Here is a 22,990-nt window from a genome sequence, read left to right as displayed (position 1 = left end):
TTTGTGGGTCAGGTCTATTGTGTCTATTGTGAGGACTAAATGTCTCCACAAGGATAGTTCAACCTGGAATCAGCTATAGGCCAGTCAACAATCTCCAAGTGGAAAATGGCTGAATAAACGCATAAATAAACATTTTCACAAAAATATAAAAATGCAAAAACATTTGTGTGAGGGTTAGATTTAGGGTTAGGCTATATAAAATATCATTAGCTCAGCTATAAACAATAGAGGTCAGTTGAAAGTCCCCCACCATGATAGAAAAGCAAACATGAAAGTGTAAAGGGTTTCACACGTCCACATGGACCCTGTCTGTCTCAAACAGTCATTCACCAGCTGTGTGTGCACGCGTGTAGTGTTTCTGTGACTTTAACACACCCGTGTTGTTTTTGATTGTGTGTTTTTTTTGCCCTGCTGCCTTTTCGATGTCTGTTTGCTTGTGGCTAAAGTATGTTTACAGCTAATACAGTTTCCTATTTGTATTGTCTGTGTGTTTTTCTCAATCTCTGCTATCATGTTACACCATTCATGGCGAGTCAGTCACAGATCAAACTCATAGTTTTTTTTGTTCACCTGTGACATCACATCAGGGAAGGCACAGCCTCTTAAAGCCGACACACACACACACACACAGTCTCTCTCACACACTCTCTCAGCGTCCAGCGGGATCTGGAGGTGCTTTTTTTTACGGGAATACTGGTGGGATTCCTTGTCGGTATGCCGAGAGGTTTTTGGTAAGGTGAAGTTTTACAGACTATTCAGATTCAGCTTTTTTATTGTTGTCAACTAGTCGTTAGTGATAGACTTATATTTGGTCATTTTGAGTAAATGTTGTGTAAAAGCAATTTTCTCAAAATCCTAAAAAGATGTCGTAAAATTGTATTGTGTGTGTATATTAGCATTGTGCTCTCTAGGTATCTCTGTTGGCATTGATTAACACATATCATATTACTACTATTGCTGGCAGTGTGTATGTGTTTTAGATAAATATTGTTTGTTTTGTCAATGTCCAGCTTGGTTTGTGCATTTTTTTTTTAAAGCACAAATATTCCACGTAGTCTCTGTATAAGCATTAGTATGAGCACGTAAAAGTAAAACCTATACATGATAATAATAGTTTTAAATGGAGAATAACATGTCAAGCTACAGGACATGTCAGCTTCCCAAAAGCATTTCATGTTAACCAGCCACAAACCAAAAAATAATGCTATCTGTCCAATATTACATAACCCTGGTTTGAGTCGAGGTGTCAGGACTGATGTCAGATTCACTGCAATGAGTTATGTGGGGTGGGGGTTTATAGCAAAGATGGGGCTGCTTTTGGACTGTTTGCTCCTTTCAGAAAAGATTCATAAATGAAAAATCTGTAACACTTTAGTTTGGGGAATAAATATTCACTATTAACTAGGAGTTTTCCCTCAATAAACTCCTAATTACTGCTTATTGATAGTTAGTAAGATGGTAGTTGTGGATACATTTAGGTGTAGGGTAAGATTAAGGGATCAAGGAAATGGTCATGTAGAATAAGGCATTAATATGTGCTTTATAAGTACTAATAAACAACCAATATGCTAGTAATATGCAAGCTAATAAGCAACCAGCCTAGTTAATATTGAATAGTGTTCCCTAATCTAAAGTGTTACCGAAAACTCAATTACATTCATTTATGCTTTAGTTTGTTGTGGTTTATAAGGGACAAATTACTATTAATATTACTCATATTAGGGTTAGTGATTTGAATAAACACACACACACACACACACACACACATACATACATGCATACACACACACATTTTTGAAACAAGTATCTTAGGCTAACCAAGGCTGCATTTATTTGATTAAAATACAGTAAAACAGTAATATTGTGAAATATATTACAATTTAAAATTTCTATTCGAATACATTTGAACATATCATTTATTCCTGGGATTTTCAGCATAATTACTCTAGTCTTCAGTGTCACATGATCCTTCAGAAATCCTTCTAATATGCTGATTTGCTGCTCAAGAAATATTTCATATTATTATAAATGTTGAAAGCATTTGACCTGCTTAATACTTTTGTGGAAACCGTGATGCTTCAGTGGCCCCTCCTCTCTTAGCTTGTTTTTTCCCCCTGCTGTGTCCTAGTTTAATCTAAATTCTAAATACTATTAAAAGAAGATTGGTGGTAATTTGGTCAATCTAATTATGTCTTCAGTTTCATTCCAGCAACCCATGTTGTTGATTTACTTAAGCCCCTCCCCTTTTCACTAACTCTAGCTCTAAATGGTTGTTTCAGATTTTGCCACGCCCACAGCTGAAGATGTCAGACAATGGGGAAGTAGAAGACAAGCCGCCAGCTCCGCCCATGAGAAACACCAGCACAATGATTGGTTCGTCCAGTAAAGACTCAGGCCCTCTGAATCACGGCTCCAAACCTCTGCCGCCCAACCCAGAGGACAAGAGGAGAAAAGAAGGCTTCATCCGATCCATACTCACCGGAGGAGGAGACAAGAGTGAGTGACCATTATTTCCACTAGCTAGTATTGTTTTCTACAAGGAAACAAATCATCTTCCTCAACAGGCCTTTTGGCAGCTCAGAAAAATAATTATTTAAATGAGGAATTTCTATTGGCAATCATTCAGGGTTGGCTTCAGGGTCAAAGGTCACGATGAGCACAAGCAGTTTATTAGACATCTGTTTAGCAAACAGCAGCTTTATGGCCATAAACCTTTGACCTTTGATGTTTAATTTATTCAGAATAATGAACACAGTTCTGCTGGGTCATTTCTCCTAATTTGGGACATCAGATTTTCACACTTTCTCAATTGATAACATGCGTCCACTCATGTCTCCGTGTCAATCGTTCGTCTCGCTCTTGCACTCCTGCGTCCTGAGCGGCTTGTGTTTCAGGAAGCCTGTTTTGTGTTAATTACCAGCCCGTTAACACATCATTAATATTAAAGACCCTGCCTGGCTTCAGCGTCGAGCAGATGAGGATGAGATCCAGCCGTTGTTTAATAGGCATTAGCAGCATCCGCTCAGATCCGACACACACAGGAACTGGAGCAGAACGCAATAGCTACGTTGAGACTGTGCCAGACCGTGTTTATGTTGTAATATTGTCTTTATGAAAATCAGCACTGATCCAAAAAACGAATGAGCCTAAAATGGCGGACTAGTGTTAAATATTTACTAAAAGGAGATTTCTCAAAAACTAGGGGTTGATGTGATCCTTTAGAGAATATTCCAGAAGTATCAATAAATAAATAAATAAATGTACAATAAGAACACTCGAAATGTGCGTCAAGTTCAAGGGTTACTCTTTTGGCGTTAAATCGATGCGTACGGCCGTCTGCTGGAAGCTAGTTATTTTAGTCGATAAAGTTTTAAATATGGATATTTTTCTTACACGAACGCATCGCTTCACTTCAGAAGGCCTTTATTAACCCTCGCAGATCTGTGTCGAGCACTTTAATCATGAATAGATGCGCTTTAATGGACTTCCAAAGTCAAACAGTCATTCACTTCGTCTGAAAGAAGAATGTCATATACATGACTTGATTTAGTAAATCATGGGCTAATTTTCATTTTTTAGTGAACTATCCCTTTAATATAGTACAGTGATTAAAGTGACCTGGAACTACTTTTTCATTAAATGGTTTTATTGCACACCTTCCAGCCAGCCAATCAGAATCGAGTATTCAGACAGACCATGGCTGTAATGGCTGAAATTGCCCCCTAAACCCTCAATCCCTATTTCCTACATTAGTCCACTAATACAGTTCACTTGAAGGAGTGAATGAAAACGAGGGAGCAAATTCGTTTGAGTGTACATTGGCTGTACACTCGTTATTGCGGTGCAATGTGGGATTGAATGAGTGCACTCATTAAAGTCCATTACGGTTTCGGACACCACTACAAATGGATGTCCCATCGAATAATGCCCTAATTATTCAGATTCAGTCCATGGCATATATATATATATATACGGACTGAGACAGATCTGTCAGTTATTGGTGTGAGATGTTACTTCACTCTTCCACAATAACACCTACAATTTCCCGAACATATCTGAGGGGACATATGGTTACACGTGGTTTGGCACTGCAAGGACGATGAGCCGTTCTTCCTGTCTCCCTGCGGCACTGTCTTAGGCGTCTTACGTTTTGGATATTGCATTTTATTGCTCTGGGCACATCTGTGTCCCTCATGCCTCCTGCAGCGGGACTATGGCAGGCTCACGCAGGAGAGCAGGGACCCTGAGCATCTTTCTCCTGGTGTTTTTCAGAGTGTCCTAAGTTATTTGAACTGTCTAACACTTGTAAACAGGTTCGTGTGCAAAAATTGTTTATGAGCAAGCATGAAAAACATTGTTTAAACCAAGGGTTCCTGCAGTTTAGCTTCAACCCCTAACCGCACCTGATCCAGCTAGTCAAGTTCTTTAGGCTTATTTGAAAACCACAGGAGCGGGGTTGGAAATAAACTCTGCAGGGCTGTGGCACTTCCTGGTTTTTAACTTTTAAATATAGTATCCTTGCTGAGTATATAATTAAAGTAAGTTATTTAAATTATGTGTACAAAGTCTAATAAAGATGGGTTGTAATTTTAGAGTTAATAATTGGAATCATCTACATTCAAATATCCATTAACCTTTTTTCTCTTCTCCCACTCAACTGTGTCTCCACCCTTATCTTCGTCCCTCAGCCAACAAGAAGAAGGAGCGTCCAGAGATCTCTCTACCGTCGGACTTTGAGCACACCATCCATGTTGGCTTTGACGCAGTCACTGGAGAGTTCACTGTAAGTGTGAGCAAAAAAATCTTTTTCAGCACAATGCTCACACGGTCTATGTAGAAAAAAAATTCTATACATGCCATTTTTACACATGCATATATTTCTGTATAATTACACAATCTGTTTGTGACTCCACATTTAATTGCATATCTGGATAGTTTGAGATGAAATAGTTTTCATCCAAACACTTTGAACAAAATGTTTAATAATCCATGTGTCACTGGTAAATTAAGACAAATTCTAGCTAAATATAAAAGTAAAATTCAATAAGAACTTCTTAAATAGCACATTGAGGCAAACATTTTAACAAACTCCACCTGATTATAAATAGAAAATGCCAAAGCAAGTGTGATGGTAGTGTATAAATATTTTCAGGTGTCAAGGACATCAGGTTCAACCTAAGTCAGGTGCGTAGGGGAAAAATCTACCACACAAGCAACAAAAAAGGATCAACGGAAAGAAACATCGCTAAAGATAGATTCCACCGATTTGACACTGGAGTTCTCAAATAGTGAGAATAAACTCACAGCATTAACCTCTGGGTCCAGGTCTATCTTCCTCGTTACAATTGGTTTATTGTGTTTGATAAGATATTAAATGAGCTGTGCTCTTTGTCTGAAACATAAATCAGCTGTACGTTTCCCCTTTGTACAACAGAGAGGAGTTCAGTGTGGCTAATGAGTGTTAATGAGAGCCGGTGGGTCAGAACCACGTTGCCTCGCCAACAGAGACGTTTAAATGACTTCAGTCCATTAGACCTTAAACTGACACCGGTGGTCAGATGACACGCAGCGTGCCTTCACCACTAACACTCATTCTGATCAGAACACAGCTGTACTGTGACTATATTTATCTGTCTGTCTAATTTACCTTTGCTTTTGCCTCAAGTGTGCTTCTGAAAGCCTCATTGTCACTCTAATAATGATTGATTAACAGGGTTTAGACAGTTTTCGGTACTGTTTTTTGTGGCTCTCTATGTAGGGCATGCCTGAGCAGTGGGCACGGTTACTCCAGACGTCCAACATCACCAAACTGGAGCAGAAGAAGAATCCTCAGGCGGTTCTAGATGTGCTTAAATTCTACGACTCTAAAGAAACAAACAACAGCCAGAAATACATGAGCTTTACAGGTGTGACACTTCATATATTACAGCTATAGCAGTGTAGATGTATGAACATATATAATAGAGTATATATACATATATGAATAGAGTATGAATGAATATAGTATGTGCATATATATATGTATATATGTGTGTATATGTTCATAGTAAATAAATACAATGAATATATCCTATATGTATTCCTATGTGTAGTTTTAATATAAATATGTGTACTTTGTATATAAAAAGAATGCAATTTCATATTTATTTATTTATTTATCAAATATCTTGTCAATGGATAATCACATTTGATCTTTTTAGTCTGTTTGGTAGATTTTTTTTGTTTGTAATACTGGGCTTCATTCATGACAGATGAGCAGACCGAAGAATGAATTGATTTGTAAATCTTTCATAAAACCATTCTTAATTCAATTCAGTGTCACAATTTCCATAATGTGTTTTGCTGTGTCAAATAAATATTATCATTTTATGATGTAATAAAATGACTTTAAATCAGCCATCAGCCACCGAATCCTTTATAAATCAGCAACAGCAGTTGAAAAAAACAGTATCAGTGTGATGTTGTTTAAAGATTACTTCTATGACTCTTTCCCATTGCTCATTCATCTCTTTTTAATTTCAGATAAAGGTGTGGATAACTACAGCTCTTCCAACGCAGTGGTGAGTCATTGTGACTGTGTTTTCCAGCTTTATTTATGACATGCTGAGAGAAGTTTGAGGTCAGGAGGGGAATGTGGACAAATGTCCTCTCCACTCACACGACAGATTGACAAAAGACCGGACAGAAGGAAGTTTGCTATGGGAAAGCGCGAAAGAGAGGAGGGAACTGAGAGCTGATATGGGGGGTTTAAAACAGGAGAGGTGCAGTGAACAACAAGGTGACAGAGTCCCGTAAGGGCTGCCCACTCAACAGAAGGACAGAATTGATGCCAGCCACTCCAGGCGATGCCAGCGGGTTCATCTCTCTCTCTCTCTCTCTCTCTCTCTCTCTCTCTCTCTCTCTCTCTCTCTCTCTCTCTCTCTCTCTCTCTCTCTCTCTCTCTCTGCACTGTGAATCAGCATGTTTTTTGTGCAGTTCTCCTGCTGAGTAGTGCTGTAGTGAGTACTGAGTAGTGCTGCGACTGAAACAGGTTTGCTGCAGAGCAAGATGGAGAGTAAACTTTTAGAGGATGCACTGGTTATGGTGTAATCTGGTGGAATGATGAGGCCTGTGGAGCTCAGCGGTGAATAACGCAGCACCGCTCTCGTGGTTGGCATGTTGGCGTTGGGTTTGTTTTGCAGCCATGTTGTGATGTCAGTCGGTCAGCCTCACTTCCTGCTTGGCTTGTTTCAGAACTCCAAGACCGTTTCCGAGCCCCCTGCCGTGGCCACCGTCTCCGAGGATGATGATGAGGATGAAGCCACGCCCCCACCCACGATCGCACCCCGTCCCGAGCACACCAAATCTGTGAGTATTTGCTTACGGGATATGGGAAAAAGTGCTTTTTGCTTGATTTGATTTAGTCTCTCTTTCACTGTCTGTATCATTTCATTGAATGTGCTTGACTGAAAATGCAGTGTTTATCATGCCAAAGTTGTCAATGTAGATTATCAATGTACTTTTTACAAGAAAATACAATTTTAGTGTTTGTTCTTAAAAATTTCACATTTCATTCGGTGTGTTACTAGCCTTTTCTTGGTAATTTGTGAAATTTACTAGCAATCGAAAATTCTAAGTAAATCATATACCATTTTTTTAAGTGCATGTGTTTTGTCCAAAAAAGACAAAAAAGTTAAAGTAAAATAACAATGTTAAAGTAAAACAGGAAACGCTTTACAATAACTACATTAGTTAACATGAACTAAGAATGAACAATACTTCTACAGCATTAATCTTAGTTAATGTTAATTTCAGCATTTACTAATTAATTATTCATAAAAGTTGTATTTGTTAACATTAGTTAATGCAACTAACAAAACAACAAATGTGAACTAACATGAACAAACAATGAACAACTATATTTGTATTACCTTAAATTAACAAAGATTAATAAATACTGTGCAAAGTAAATATTGTCATTGTTAGTTTAATTTTGAGTAGGTTAGTAGGTTTTGTGGTTGCTAGATAGATGGATAGGATGGTTGCTAAGGGTGTTTTCTAAGGTGTTCTGAGTAGTTGCAAGGTGGCTTGGCTAGTAGATTGTTGTGGTTGGTTGCTAGACAGACATCCAGACAGACAGACAGACAGACAGACAGATAGATAGATAGATAGATAGACAGACAGACAGACAGACAGACAGACAGACAGACAGACACAGAAAAGGCACGTGGATAGATATCCAGATAGATAGATAGACAGATAGATAGACAGACATCCAGACAGATAGATAGACAGACATCCAGATAGACAGATAGATAGACAGAAAAACAGGCACATAGATAGATATCCAGATAGACAGACAGACAGACAGACAGACACATAGATAGATAGATAGATAGATAGATAGATAGATAGATAGATAGATAGATAGATAGATAGATAGATAGATAGATAGATATCCAGACAGACAGATAGACAGACATACATACAGACAGACAGACAGATAGACAGACAGACAGACAGACAGACAGACAGACAGACAGATAGATAGATAGATAGATAGATAGATAGATCTCCAGACAGACAGACAGACAGATAGATAGATCTCCAGACAGACAGACAGACAGATAGATAGATAGATAGATAGATAGATCTCCAGACAGACAGACAGACAGATAGATAGATCTCCAGACAGACAGATAGATAGATAGATAGATAGATAGATAGATAGATAGACAGACAGACAGACAGACAGACAGACAGACAGACAGATAGATAGATAGATAGATTTCCAGATAGACAGACAGACAGATATCCAGATAGACAGACAGATAGATAGATAGATCTCCAGATAGACAGACAGACAGACAGACAGATATCCAGATAGACAGACAGATAGATAGATAGTTCTCCAGACAGACAGACAGATAGATAGATAGATAGATTTCCAGATAGACAGACAGACAGATATCCAGACAGACAGACAAATAGATAGATAGATATCCAGATAGACAGACAGACAGACAGACAGACAGATAGATATCCAGATAGATAGATAGACAGACAGACAGATAGATATCCAGATAGATAGATAGATAGATAGATAGATAGATAGATAGACAGACAGACAGACAGACAGACAGACAGACCGATAGATAGATAGATAGATAGATAGATAGACAGACAGACAGACAGACAGACAGACAGATAGATAGACAGACAGACAGACAGACAGATATCCAGATAGACAGACAGACAGACAGACAGACAAATAGATCGATAGACAGACAGACAGACAGACAGACAGATATCCAGATAGATAGATAGATAGATAGATAGATAGACAGACAGACAGACAGACAGACAGACAGACAGACAGATATCCAGATAGACAGACAGACATACAGATAGATAGATAGACAGACAGACAGACAGACAGACAGACAGACAGACCGATAGATAGATAGATAGATAGATAGATAGACAGACAGACAGACAGACAGACAGACAGACAGACAGACATCCAGACAGACAGACAGACAGACAGACAGACAGACATCCAGATAGACAGACAGACAGACAGACAGACAGATATCCAGATAGATAGATAGATAGATAGATAGACAGACAGACAGACAGACATCCAGATAGACAGACAGACAGACAGACAGACAGACAGACAGATCGATAGACAGACAGACAGACAGACAGATATCCAGATAGACATACATACAGATAGACAGACAGACAGACAGATAGATAGATAGATAGATAGACAGACAGAGAGACAGACAGACAGACAAATAGATATCTAGATAGATAGATAGATCTCCAGATAGACAGACAGACAGACAGACAGACAGACAGACAGACAAGTGTAAGGTTTTGTGTTGTGGGTGTTGGCTGGGCAGCTGCATGACTGTCAAGTCTGTAGTCTGGAATAATGAGTTCTCTGACTCTAGGCGCCTTCAAGCTAACCTGTAATTACCGAATAAATATGCATGTCTTCAGAGAGGTGTGTAGGTGACTGGAGGTTTATTACAGCTGCACTGAGGACAGGAGCGTGTGTGTTTGATGGAGAGAGCGACTGAGGGCCGTCTGGGGTGCAGTGAAGCCTCATTACATTCCCTTGATCTGTCTGGAGATCACGGGATCAAGCCTGTTGGGCTTTTAGGCGCCTGGATGATTAAAGATGCTCCATCAGCACTCCTGCGTAGTTTTGTGAGCTGTCAGCTCTCAATTCGAAGGGGTTTCACCCTCATTATGTCAGCTTTTAAACCAGAGGAGATGAATGATGTCCTGTAATGTGTTCAAGCACACATTCACATGATGCTGCTTTTTACAGCTACAGTGGCCACAAGTCACTTATAGTGCATGTCTCTTAACTTTGAACTTATCTATAGGTTAGTCTTTGCTAAAAACTTGCCAAAATGAACATAAAATAAAATATTTTAGGGAAAACATAGGATATATATTGATTACATCACTCAGAGTGTGTTTAGAGTCGTTGCAAAAATGTCTCAGAAAAGTAAAGTTGGCTCTGAGAAAAACAGAAGAATATTCAGTAATGCTTGTGTCTTTTAATTAGTTTCTGGATTTTTTTATTTATTAAAAAATGTATTCAATTAATTCCAAGCGAGAAATACTCAAAATGAGCACTTCATTTTGGATGTTTGAAACTGTTATTTTAGTATTATTTATATTTGCAGTTTTCATTTTAATTTTAGGTTATGTATCTTTGGCGTTTTTATTAGTTTTTTTCTCTTTTAAAAATGACTTTTTTATCTTTTATTTGATATTTTTCAGTTTTAGTTTTAGTCATTTTAGTACTTCAACCTCAACTTATTTTAATTTTAATGAGTTGCAAAGTACTTCAAGTTTTAGTTTTTATATAATAAATGTATATTTTGTATATTTTAAAACAAATATTTATATATTTTATTTATATTGTAGCTTTTTTCAGTTAATGAAAACTAATTTTAATAGTTTTGAGTTTTTTATTCTCTTTTCAGACAAATTTAACCTCATATGTGTCTTAATGTTGTAGCGATATATATATAATTAAAATTTTTTTTTTTTTTTTGAGAATGTGTGTGTGATGTAAATGAGTGTCAAGCTGCTGTTACCCTGTTTCCACGTGATGAGTCAACATCTGACTGCACACTTCAGCTCTTCGGCCACTTGTTTGTGCCCTGTGTTTTTGTCTCTAAAATGAATTAAAGAACACAAGCCCAACCCCTGTGTAGTAAAGCAGTCTTCTAAGAAAAGAGCAGGAAACTTGATCCTGGTTCTGTTTGAACAGATTAAGACCCGAGGCTCCAGTGAGCAGAAATGTAGAGGGTTTTATTCAGCTTGTGAATGTCTGAGGAGAGAATTATATTCACTTGAGTCACTTTAGACTGAGCTGTTCTGGAATATGTGTTTTATTGTCTCTGTGGGTCCTTTCCCAGAATGCCTTGTGAATCATCCATTGCTTCGTTTGGGCCCATGTGATCTGATACAGTTTATTCTAGTGGTCAGTGGTCAGGACTAGTTACTATTTTATTTGATATAATCCACTGCTAATACAACACATTTGTGCACCCCACAGATCTACACACGCTCCGTCATTGAACCTCTTCCTCCTCCGCTCTCCACCAAAGACGCCGCCACATCGCCCATCGCCAACGCGACCTCTGACGCCGGCAGTCCCACCCCGACACCCTCCAGCACCACCGCCACTAGCACCCCCACACCCTCCACCCCGCAAAGTGCTGACAAGACACGCAAGAAGAAGATGACCGACGAGGAGATACTCGAGAAACTGCGTAAGTGATGCACGAGATATAGCTTAACTAAAATTGGAGGTAACAATAATAATTATTTATTAAATTATACAAAAAATGTATTTATTTATATTCTCTTAAATATTCTCTAAATGTGTGTGTGTGTGTGTATACACACAGTGTATTTCTATATATACAGTATATATATATATATATACGCACAAAATTAACAGTAATTATTAAATAATTATGTTGATATTAAATATTTATTTTTAATTCAATTAAAATAGTTTTTTTAATAAATATTTTATATATATATGCATACATACATACATACATACACACACACACACACACACACACACACACACACACACACACAAATTAACAAAAAATAAATAATAATATATAAAAAAATTTATTCGATTAGATTTTTTTTCTTTTATTTAGATTTCCTGACAGCTGAGTTTTCACATAGCTATGCTAGTTCCATGTCTCTCTTTTGGTCTCTTTCTATTAGTATAATAGTATAATAATTTACATACAAATCAATATTTCATGTCCAATTATTAATTTATTTGGTAAGCAGGCCTGTAATAAGTAGGATAATGTGCCGTCATTAAGTCATTATTGCTGTCAATGTGCCGTCACCCTGTCAAGGTTTATTCTTTTTGCGTTAATAACCAGCTGACTGCACATTATATGACATATAAAGTATGTGTGGTGTATTTGAGAAATTCCAACATGCTTTTATTTCTTGCTTGAGTCATTCATACATTTTTTTTTTTTTGTGCATCTGAGTTGTATTTTTTTTATTCTATTTTATATACATTATTATTATTTAGCATGTAATTTTGGCTGAAATTATTCCCAGTAATTTTTTTTTATGAGCGGCCCAAGCCATGCATGACTTTCTAAGAACCTGTATCTTATTAAAAACCCCATGCTACAGACGTGCTCAGATCGCCCTCTACTGGTAAGAACGGGATGCTGCTGCAGCCATCCAGTGTGTCTTTCCTGCCCCACTCTGTCACTTGAGGCCCCTCTTGGCCAAAGATTTGTCGTTCTTCATCCAAAACATCCATTCATCAACGGTTGCCGGGTTACACGTCGAACTGAAGATGTTCCCGTCTTTCCCTTATGTGGCCTGAATTTAAGACTCAGAGACGTCGTAAAACTCTGATCAGCCCTCGGCCTTCTTCCTTTATGTCTTTTCCAAGCCTCTGTTACCTCACTGCCTGTAAATCTTGTCTTTTCCCAAAGGTTTCGAGGCCTTTTCATCCCCCCACTCTCTCTCATTCTTCTGCTAGGTCAACTCGCTTTGACTGGAAACGATCGTTTGCTTCTCACTCCACAGCGTGTGTCTGACTGAAGTCTGATCTCAGTGTCCTCTTAGAGCTGAGCATCCCTCTTCTTATACGGGACCAATTTGAGGGGAACGATTCGGTTGATCCTCACAAACTAGGGCTGCCTGATTTGGCAAACGTTATATTACACTTTTTGACAAATATTTAACAAATGGCATTATAAAAGACTATTAGAACAAAGCATTTGAAAAGAACTATAAAGTGATGGCTGCAACGGAGACCATTGGCAAAGTCATAAAGTTGAGCAGAGCTAATATATTGGTTAACGTTTCACACACATTGTTTGGAACACAGGTACTTTGATTAAAATATAATAAACATAATATTCGGTTTTGTTTACCTGTAAAAATTCTAATTTTATAATTTTATAAATATAATTCTTAAAGAAAAATAAGCATTTAAATAAGAAGCAAAATTGTGTAAAAATAAAAAAATATTTTTTTATTTTATTTATTTATTAGAATAGAATATTTAAATAGATTATTAAACAGAATATTTTTGAAATAAGTTTATATTTCTTACTGCAATAAAATAAAATGAAAATATAAACAGCATAAATGATTTACTACTGATTATTTTTATATTATTTTATGTTATGATTGTAAGGCCCTCCAGTTAACCTTTGTCTGATTTTTCAAATTCTCTCAGCGTCGCCTTCTAATCTCCAGTTTAATAATTGCACAAAATCATATCACGATTTTGATTATAAATGTAATAAGTTGTGCAGCTCTGTCACAAACCCTGAAGTGTTACATTTTCATTCTTTCTGTCTTTTTAAAATGCTGCTGTTTTTCCTCACCATTCCTCTCTCTCTTTTTTTTTGTAGTGTTTGTTTTTTATTGTTATATCTCTGAAGATAACATGTGACCTTCACTCCACAGGAAGTATAGTCAGCGTGGGTGACCCGAAGAAGAAGTACACGCGATTTGAGAAGATTGGCCAGGGGTGAGTTTTATGATGGATATCTTCTCATTTATGCCAAATCCCACAATCTTCAAACACTCATCCAAATCTTCACTTCCTTCCCTCATCAGGGCGTCTGGAACAGTCTACACAGCCATAGACATCGCCACGGGACAAGAGGTGAGACTTTTGAGGTGCCAGCCAGTAATGCGTTTCTCCACTGATGCCACATACGTCATCTAGACGTGTGTTTTCTTCAAGAAGAGTGTTTGCTCATCTGCAATATGCCATTATAACATTTCCTGATTTAGGTTAAAACAACATTCAACACATGCATGACGTAGTGCAGACGTTAAATGATGTTATTCCAACAAATATAATGCTTAAAAGAATAGTTTTCTTCTGCTGAACACAAAAGAAGATACTTTGAAGAATGTTGGTAACTAAACAGTTGATGGACCCCATTGACTTCCATAGTATTTTTTGCCTATTATGGAAGTCAATGAGGTCCATCAACTGTTTAGTTACCAACATTCTTCAAAATATCTTCTTTTGTGTTCAGCAGAAGAAAGAAATTCATACAGGTTTGAAACAACTTGAGGGTGAGTAAATAATGACCGAATTTTCATTTTTTAAGTGAACTATTCCTTTAAAATGGAACATCGACTCACTAGGTCACTATTTACCAAACACCACTAATAAGGCAAGCATCACTATTATTATTGCTTATAGGGTTAATGATTTTGTGCCTATTTGGAGAACTCCAATCATGGAGTTGGAGATATCGACAGGCTTTTCAGTGTCCACATGCTCTTTCAGTTTAATAGAGGGCACCTATCGTCATCATTAATGCGATTCCGACAGAGACGTCGACATTTTCGGCTGATCGATAACAATAAATCAGGGGATACGGCATGTGTTATTGATCTGATGACATTCCTCTGAGCTGAGCGAGCGCTGTAATCTTACCTGCACACAAAGAGAGCTCATCTCAAAGCTAACTCTCACTCGTGTTAATGGAGAGATGCTCAGAGACGGGCCTAATGGAGCCAAAGTCTCTCGGATTAATCTTCAAGCGTGTCTAAAAGCTTTTATTCTGATGTTTGGTCTTTCAGGTGGCCATCAAACAGATGAACCTACAGCAGCAGCCCAAGAAAGAGCTGATCATCAACGAGATCTTAGTCATGAGGGAAAACAAGAACCCCAACATCGTCAATTACCTGGACAGGTAAAATCATTTTCCTAATCAATAATTGATCTGGTTTTCCTGTTAAAATACAATTTTTTTATAGCACTTATACTTTAGAAGCAAAATTATGTCAAAAGCTTTTTTTCTTCTCACAGAATTTATAAAAGAATTTAACTGTTTTATTTTATTTTAAGTTGTATTTTCTTTTGTCTTTTATTTTTTTACTATATACGTTTATTTTTTCTTACATTTTGTTATTTTCTTTTAATTTTCAAGTGATCTTATTTTTTGTTTATTTTTTGTCTTTTTATTTTTAGTTGTATTTTTGTTATATTTTTTGTTATATTTTTTTTATTTGTATTGTATTGTATTGTTTATTTTTCTTTCTGCTTTTTGTACCTGCACTTTTTTTTTTTTTTTTTTTTTTCATTATGCTCAAGACAAACAAAAAAAGAACTAAACAATTTAAAATATTTTTTCTTTAAAAACAAGTCTTGTTATCTCAAAAAAATCCAAAGCTTGGTTCAAAGCTTTTCTCTGTGTCCATGGTGAATTGCTTCATGTCTGCACTAATAAAAGCAGACACATCCAATAATTCTGTTGTCACGGCGATGCCGCTACATCACTCAGCGATGTGGCGTCTGTTGACGATGCTGTCTTGTTGCCATAGTTACCTGGTGGGGGATGAGCTCTGGGTGGTGATGGAGTATCTGGCTGGAGGTTCCCTGACAGACGTGGTGACGGAAACCTGTATGGATGAAGCGCAGATCGCCGCTGTCTGTCGGGAAGTGAGTGTGTAATTATTCAACTCTCTCCAAAACAAAAAAAGCTGCCTTGCTGTCTAGATATCTACTACAGCAGAATCCTTAGTGAAATGGAACCTCATAAATGACTGGAACACTGCATAGGCAGCAACTCACAGTGTTCCTTAGAAAAAAACGCACAGAGAATCCGTTAATTCCAATAGAGTTTAATGTTAGCTAAGCTAACAACAAAATATTTTAATTATCATAAACATAGACAGTGCACCCAAATTATTAAAGTTTGTTTGTGTATATGTATACACACACACACACACACACACACACACACATTCAGTTTCTGTTGTTAAATAAGCCTAATAACCTGAAACCCTAAACCCCGTGGTTTACACTGATGTTAAAATAACACTTCCTATGCTACAGTAAAACACTGCTGTTCACTTTCAGAAGTTGTAGGGATGTTTTCTTGTCACAAAAAGAATGTGAAACACATATGTAGGTTATATCATTTTAAATATATTTTAAAGATAATTTAAGTTTATTTTACACACTTTAAGCATTATCGTATCGCATATCGAATATCACATTATTTAATGAGTTATTGCATATCGCACTTTTCTTCAATATCATGCAGCCGTAATATATACTGTATAATATATCATATTTATACACACATATCTTAATATATTATATAAACAAATACTTTTATGTTAGATGTGATTAATCGCCAATCGACAGCACTAATACAAATATTAGATGAAAAACTTCAGCTTTAACTTATTTCAGTTAGTTACCAATGCAATATTTCTTAAGCCTTGTTTCACAGACAGGGCTTAGATTAAGGCAGGATTAGGCCTTAGTTCAATTAGGGCGTTTAAGTGGCTTTTATAAACGTGCTTTAGAAAAAAACACATTACTGCTGTGCATCTTGAGACAAAACAGTGACACTGACATATTTTAAGATATTCCAGTGCAAGTTGCTTTCAGTTAAAACGTCTCAAATATGCATTTTAGTCTGGGACTAGACTCAAGCCTTGTCTGTGAAACCAGGGATAAAATTGTTAAAACTGAAATAAAAATGAAATACTGATAAAATCCTGTCAAATTACTAAAAGGTCAATTAAAATGAAAATAAAAACAATAAATATAAAATAAAAGCAAATTCAAAATATTACTAAAACCTATAATACTAAAATAACACTGCGCAGAGCTTGTTTGCAATGCATGCTGTCTATCTAGGCAGCTCACTAGTGTTTGAAACTGCTTTTAGGTCACGTGAACCCTGTGCATGTTTTAATGTGCTAACTGGGTTGTTCTTGTCCATGCAGTGTCTACAAGCCCTGGAGTTTCTTCACTCGAATCAGGTTATTCACAGAGACATCAAGAGTGACAACATTCTCTTAGGCATGGACGGATCTGTCAAACTCAGTGAGTGCACAACTCATCTACAAATATTTGTCTTCTAATCTGTGTTTCAGTTTTTCCATCTAAAACATTTAAGGCCGTTCTGGATTGTAAATTGTATGCATATTAGTGACATATGCACCTAAACCTTGGCATTGAGTGCTGTTTAAATAAGGTCTTACTGATAATTATTACGGTTTTCACCGTTGACTTTGATTATGATTTAAAGGAAGCCTGAATGTGATGTTTTCACCTGTGCAACTTTTGACCAGTAGAGGGAGCAAGAATCCATTTTATGACCATGCTTCACTATTCCTGCTGTATTTTTGAAATCACATGAAGTGACTGTATCACACCAGGCGGTCTAAACATCTGTCTGTCTGTGTCTCTCAGCTGATTTCGGCTTCTGCGCTCAGATCACTCCTGAACAGAGCAAACGAAGCACCATGGTGGGGACGCCCTACTGGATGGCACCGGAGGTGGTGACCCGTAAGGCCTACGGACCCAAAGTGGACATCTGGTCCCTGGGCATCATGGCTATAGAGATGATAGAGGGCGAACCGCCGTACCTCAACGAAAACCCTCTGAGGGTAAGATTAAAGACATCTAAACCTAACTCAATAATATGTGCACCTTATCAAGTCACTTCAGAAGTTTTTGCAAAGTTTTCCTGTGATAGTAGCAATATTCAAATTAGACAGTTCTGCTGGAACACCTAAGACAAAATAATATTACCTTTTAAAGAGTGGAACAAAACACAATTTAAATGCATATAATATTTTAATAATATATCTGTTCCCTGGTGCTAAAATGTAGCAGTTTACATACAAAATGAAAACACATTTTAAGACACATAATTACAAAAAAAAGTTTAAATAAGTAGATGCAATTGAAAAACCTATTCTGTTCAATACTAATAAAGATGCAAAATCTAGAAACATAATCGTAAAATCTGTCAATGCTAAATGTTTATATATTTATTAATATCGTCTTTATTGCCTTTTAAAGAGTGGAACAAAACTCTATCTAAATCTATATAATCATTTTAATAATATATCTGTTCCCTGGTGCTAAAATGTAGCAGTTTACATACAAAATGAAAAAAATAAAGCAAGAAGGTTTTAAGACACATAATTACAAAAAAAGTTTAAATAAGTAGATGCAATTGAAAAACCCATTCTGTTCAATACTAATAAAGATGCGAAATCTAGAAACATAGTCGTAAAATCTGTCAATGCTAAATGTTTATATATTTATTAATATCGTCTTTATTGCCTTTTAAAGAGTGGAACAAAACTCTATCTAAATCTATATAATCATTTTAATAATATATCTGTTCCCTGGTGCTAAAATGTAGCAGTTTACATACAAAATGAAAAAAATAAAGCAAGAAGGTTTTAAGACACATAATTACAAAAAAAGTTTAAATAAGTAGATGCAATTGAAAAACCCATTCTGTTCAATACTAATAAAGATGCAAAATCTAGAAACATAATCGTAAAATCTGTCAATGCTAAATGTTTATATATTTATTAATATCGTCTTTATTGCCTTTTAAAGAGTGGAACAAAACTCTATCTAAATCTATATAATCATTTTAATAATATATCTGTTCCCTGGTGCTAAAATGTAGCAGTTTACATACAAAATGAAAAAAATAAAGCAAGAAGGTTTTAAGACACATAATTACAAAAAAAGTTTAAATAAGTAGATGCAATTGAAAAACCCATTATGTTCAATACTAATAAAGATGCAAAATCTAGAAACATAATCGTAAAATCTGTCAATGCTAAATGTTTATATATTTATTAATATCGTCTTTATTGCCTTGTAAAGAGTGGAACAAAACTCTATCTAAATCTATATAATCATTTTAATAATATATCTGTTCCAGAGTGCTAAAATTTAGCAGCTTACATACAAAATAAATAAATGAATTGGACTAGAGGAATGTGACGCTGTAGCATGAGACCAACTGCACATATGGACCTAATGCTGTTCACTTGTGATCCCAAGTTGATGATGATGAAATCCAACCTTTGTTTCAAATCACTGAATTATTTCAATGATGGCCTCATGTGCACCAGTGACATCAGAGATGCTTTCCTGATGTCAACAGCATCAGAAAGAATGATGGAAAATTATTTCATTTTGGACAGAAAGCAAGTTAATATCGACTTCCATCAGCTCTAAACGCTTTTATCTTCAATGACGTGGCAAAAACTGTGGCAAACAAAAATGAAGTAGTAGTGACTAGTGAAAAGTAGTTGTGAACTTGAGGCAAGTATTTGGCAGCAATGGGGCAAATATTGGACTGTTTGTAGATTCTTAGAAACCTCTGGATTGGTTATTCCTCAAGTTTTAATTTAGACAAGAACGTTTCAAATAGCCTTTTAAATGAAAGCAACTGGTGCTGTTGTTAATGTTCATGGTTTTTGTGTGACCTTTAACCCCTGCTGTTGTCCAGGCCCTGTACCTCATCGCCACCAATGGAACTCCAGAACTGCAGAACCCAGAGAAACTCTCCTCCGTGTTTCGCGACTTCTTAAACCGCTGTCTGGAAATGGACGTGGAGAAGAGAGACTCGGCCAAGGAGCTCTTACAGGTGTGTGTGTGTGTGTGTGTGTGTGTGTTAGAGTTATTTATGGATTGTCAATGTTACAAAAACAATGTTACCTTCCAGTATCAATCTTTAATGCTTGACCTTTATAGATCAGTGAATAGTGGCTTAAAATACAGCTGTATCAGTTCATTAAGTAAAAAATAAATCACTTTTCATGACTAACAAATAAATAGATGAGCAAATGGATTAAGAAATGCAAATTACATTTTTTTTTTTTTTTTTTTAAGTGCATTTCAAATAATTTGTTTGGCTATTATAAATTATTATATTTGTCAGTATAATTTGTTGTCCTTCATACATTACATGTGTGTTTCAAAACCTAGTGAGCCGCCTACCTAGAGAGCATTTTTGACCCATTTAATGTGTAGCAATAATTTCTATAACATTTTAAAGATTTAAAAGGCTGCTTATGTTATGTACTGTGTATATTTTCTCCAATTATTTTAGATTTTCTGGTAATCTCATTCAGTCTGGTCTCCATAAAAGCATCTCTCCCTCCTGCTCTTATGTCACTCCCACACTCACATCTGATTTAGAAAAATCACGTCTGTTGGTTGGAATAAAAGTGCTGCCAGAACTTTCTAGAAAAGCCCCAGAAGCTGAAAGTATGAGAGCATCAGTAGTGATGTTGTGTAACACATTACACGACTCAATTGTGCATTAAATAAGACGGATGAAGAAACTTGTGTAAAGAATGTGAAAAGCTGCTGGAAATCTCAGTTATTAGAGTGAGTGGGAGCAGAAAATAGAAAGGATTTTTTTACAATAAGAACTGAAATCCACAGGTCACACTCTAGCCGCCACAGGTTTAAAACGTTTAAACACTTTTTGAAATGCGTGTGATGTATGGACAATAAAAGAAACTTAATAAATATTACATTTTTACAATTAATACATAATAGACCCCTTAACATGTTTGTCAATATGCATTACTGTTCAAAAGTTTGGGGTCAGTAAGATCCAAAAGTGACAGTAAAGACTTTTATAATGTTACAGATTTCTTTATTTGAGCTTTCTATTCATAAAAGTCAAATCTTGAACTAAAAATTCCACAAAAATATGAACCAGCACAACTGTTTTCAACACTGATAAATATAAGAAATGTTTCTTGAGCAGCAAATCAGCAGATTAGAATGATTTCTGAAGGATCATGTGACACTGAAGACTGGAGTAATGATGCTGAAAATTCAGCTTTGCATCACAGGAATAAATTCTATTTTAAAATATATTTTAAATTGTAATAATAATATTTCAAAATATTGCTGATTTTACTGTATTTTTGATCCAATAAATGCAGCCTCGATGAGCCTAATAAGAGACGTCTCTGTCTTCTCCCTGCAGCACCAGTTCCTGAAAGTGGCCAAGCCTCTGTCCAGCCTCACTCCACTGATCATAGCGGCTAAAGAGGCGGCCAAGAACAACCGCTAGCCCCCCCACGGGACGACCCCCGGCCCCACCTGTCCTCCGCCCCGTCCCGTCAGCCCTCTTTCTCTCTCTCTCTCTCTCTCGCCCCGGTCAGGAGCTCTCGTGCCGAGGGTTCATCCGTCCCTCGTCCTCTAGTGCTGCTGTGATGGGGGTCCGAGGGGGTGTCTGCAGTCACTGCTGCGGTCACCGAAAAAGGCTCTGAATGATGACATCACTGAAAAATAAAGGGTCACGGTGCGTCAGGCCCAAAGCATTATGGGGGATTTGCCCCCGTGTTTCACCGGCTGACTTTCTCTGGGTCTCACTGTCAGTTTTTCTATTGGTCTTTTGTTTGATTTTGTGTTAAATGCCTGTCAAATCATGGGAACATGATTCATGTTTTCATGTCGGTTATTTGTTTGTTCATTTTACAATGTTTTTTTTTTAAAGTGTTTGCGTATGTGTGAGAGTGCGTATGTGCGTTTGTCGGCTCATAGATTAGCTGAGATGCGTGGCACGACCGTAGCGCGATCTCATCGACAGAAAGATCTCGTCCGATACGCGTTTTTTGATATTGAAACTTAATGATCTGTAACAGACTATTGATTTAAGGTACTATGAAGGATGCCTGTGCATGAAGAGACTGCATTTCAGATGCAGTTTTGAAACGACCACCTGAGGTCCGTTCTGTCCCATTAACTCTCCACATGTCGGAAAATGAAAAAAACCTCAATGCATTCTGTGCATTAAGATGGTTTGTTGCCACAAACATTAATGAAATTAAAATTTTCTGATGCTGCGTTCATGTACCCTTTGGCCTTAAACGAATAGTACGAAGATGGCACAACCCACGAAGATGCAATCTGTTGCCAGTTCAATGGACTGATGGGATTTGTTTATGAAGAAAATCTTTCCTGTAAGCAATCAGCATCTCTGCGAGCCATAAACTGTTTATAAGGCCTTTTGACGAATCGAAATTCTTAATGAAATGGGACGAATAAACTTCAGAATTAATCACAGTGTCCGGGTGTTTTTTTGGTGTTCAGAATGGCACACTGCATGTGCTGTATCCCACAATGCAATGCTCTCGACTGCAAGTCATGTTTAATAACTTTTCAATCTTTTCATCAAAAAGATTCATTTAGTATGTAAATTCCAAAAAGTTCAAATATAAGAGTAAAAAAGTGATTAAATTCACTATTAATTAATTAATTAATTAAAACATTTTATTAAAATATAAATAAGTAAATCACTTTTTTAAATAAATAATAAATAATATTTATCATAATTATAATTGGATGAGATTGTAGAGAGATTATAATTGGATGTTAGTCTGGACATAATGAGGATTTTCTTTAAAATATATAAAAAATTATAGGTAAAAGTTAAAAAGATTTTTTTCTGAGATGAGAACTGATCTGTACTGTGTGCATAATGCACAATAATTATTGGTAACACTTTATTTTACAGTGTCCTTGTTACACGTTACATGTAGTTACTGTGGTAATAACTATAAATTATATATAATTACATGCAACTAACCCTAAATCAAACCAAAATCCTAACCCAAACCCTAAAAAGTAAGTACATTATGT

General features: G+C 36.5%; 1 protein-coding gene across 3 annotated transcripts in view; it reads left to right on the top strand.

Moving 5' to 3' along the window:
* The window catches only part of pak1 (p21 protein (Cdc42/Rac)-activated kinase 1), a 54,827-nt gene extending 32,412 nt beyond the window's left edge, over nt 1-22,415 (top strand). For 2 of the 3 annotated variants that reach the window (XM_084409866.1, XM_084409865.1), the window contains exons 2-15: nt 2,280-2,496; nt 4,689-4,783; nt 5,759-5,906; nt 6,523-6,560; nt 7,234-7,347; nt 11,570-11,786; nt 13,993-14,056; nt 14,146-14,194; nt 15,130-15,242; nt 15,874-15,991; nt 17,293-17,392; nt 17,762-17,958; nt 19,836-19,973; nt 21,333-22,415. In XM_084409866.1, the coding sequence (XP_084265992.1) occupies nt 2,304-2,496; nt 4,689-4,783; nt 5,759-5,906; nt 6,523-6,560; nt 7,234-7,347; nt 11,570-11,786; nt 13,993-14,056; nt 14,146-14,194; nt 15,130-15,242; nt 15,874-15,991; nt 17,293-17,392; nt 17,762-17,958; nt 19,836-19,973; nt 21,333-21,419 (1,671 nt within the window). In that variant the 5' untranslated portion in view covers nt 2,280-2,303 and the 3' untranslated portion in view covers nt 21,420-22,415. Of the gene's footprint in view, nt 1-648; nt 732-2,279; nt 2,497-4,688; nt 4,784-5,758; nt 5,907-6,522; nt 6,561-7,233; nt 7,348-11,569; nt 11,787-13,992; nt 14,057-14,145; nt 14,195-15,129; nt 15,243-15,873; nt 15,992-17,292; nt 17,393-17,761; nt 17,959-19,835; nt 19,974-21,332 lie in introns of those variants that run through there. The other variant, XM_084409867.1, reaches the window with a different exon arrangement.
* The last annotated feature ends 575 nt before the right edge of the window (nt 22,416-22,990 follow it).

Source organism: Rutilus rutilus, assembly GCF_951802725.1.
Source record: "Rutilus rutilus genome assembly, chromosome: 5".
Taxonomy (NCBI): Eukaryota; Metazoa; Chordata; class Actinopteri; order Cypriniformes; family Leuciscidae; genus Rutilus; species Rutilus rutilus.
The sequence above is the reverse complement of the archived record's forward strand: the minus strand, read 5'-3'. Positions and strand labels throughout refer to the sequence as shown.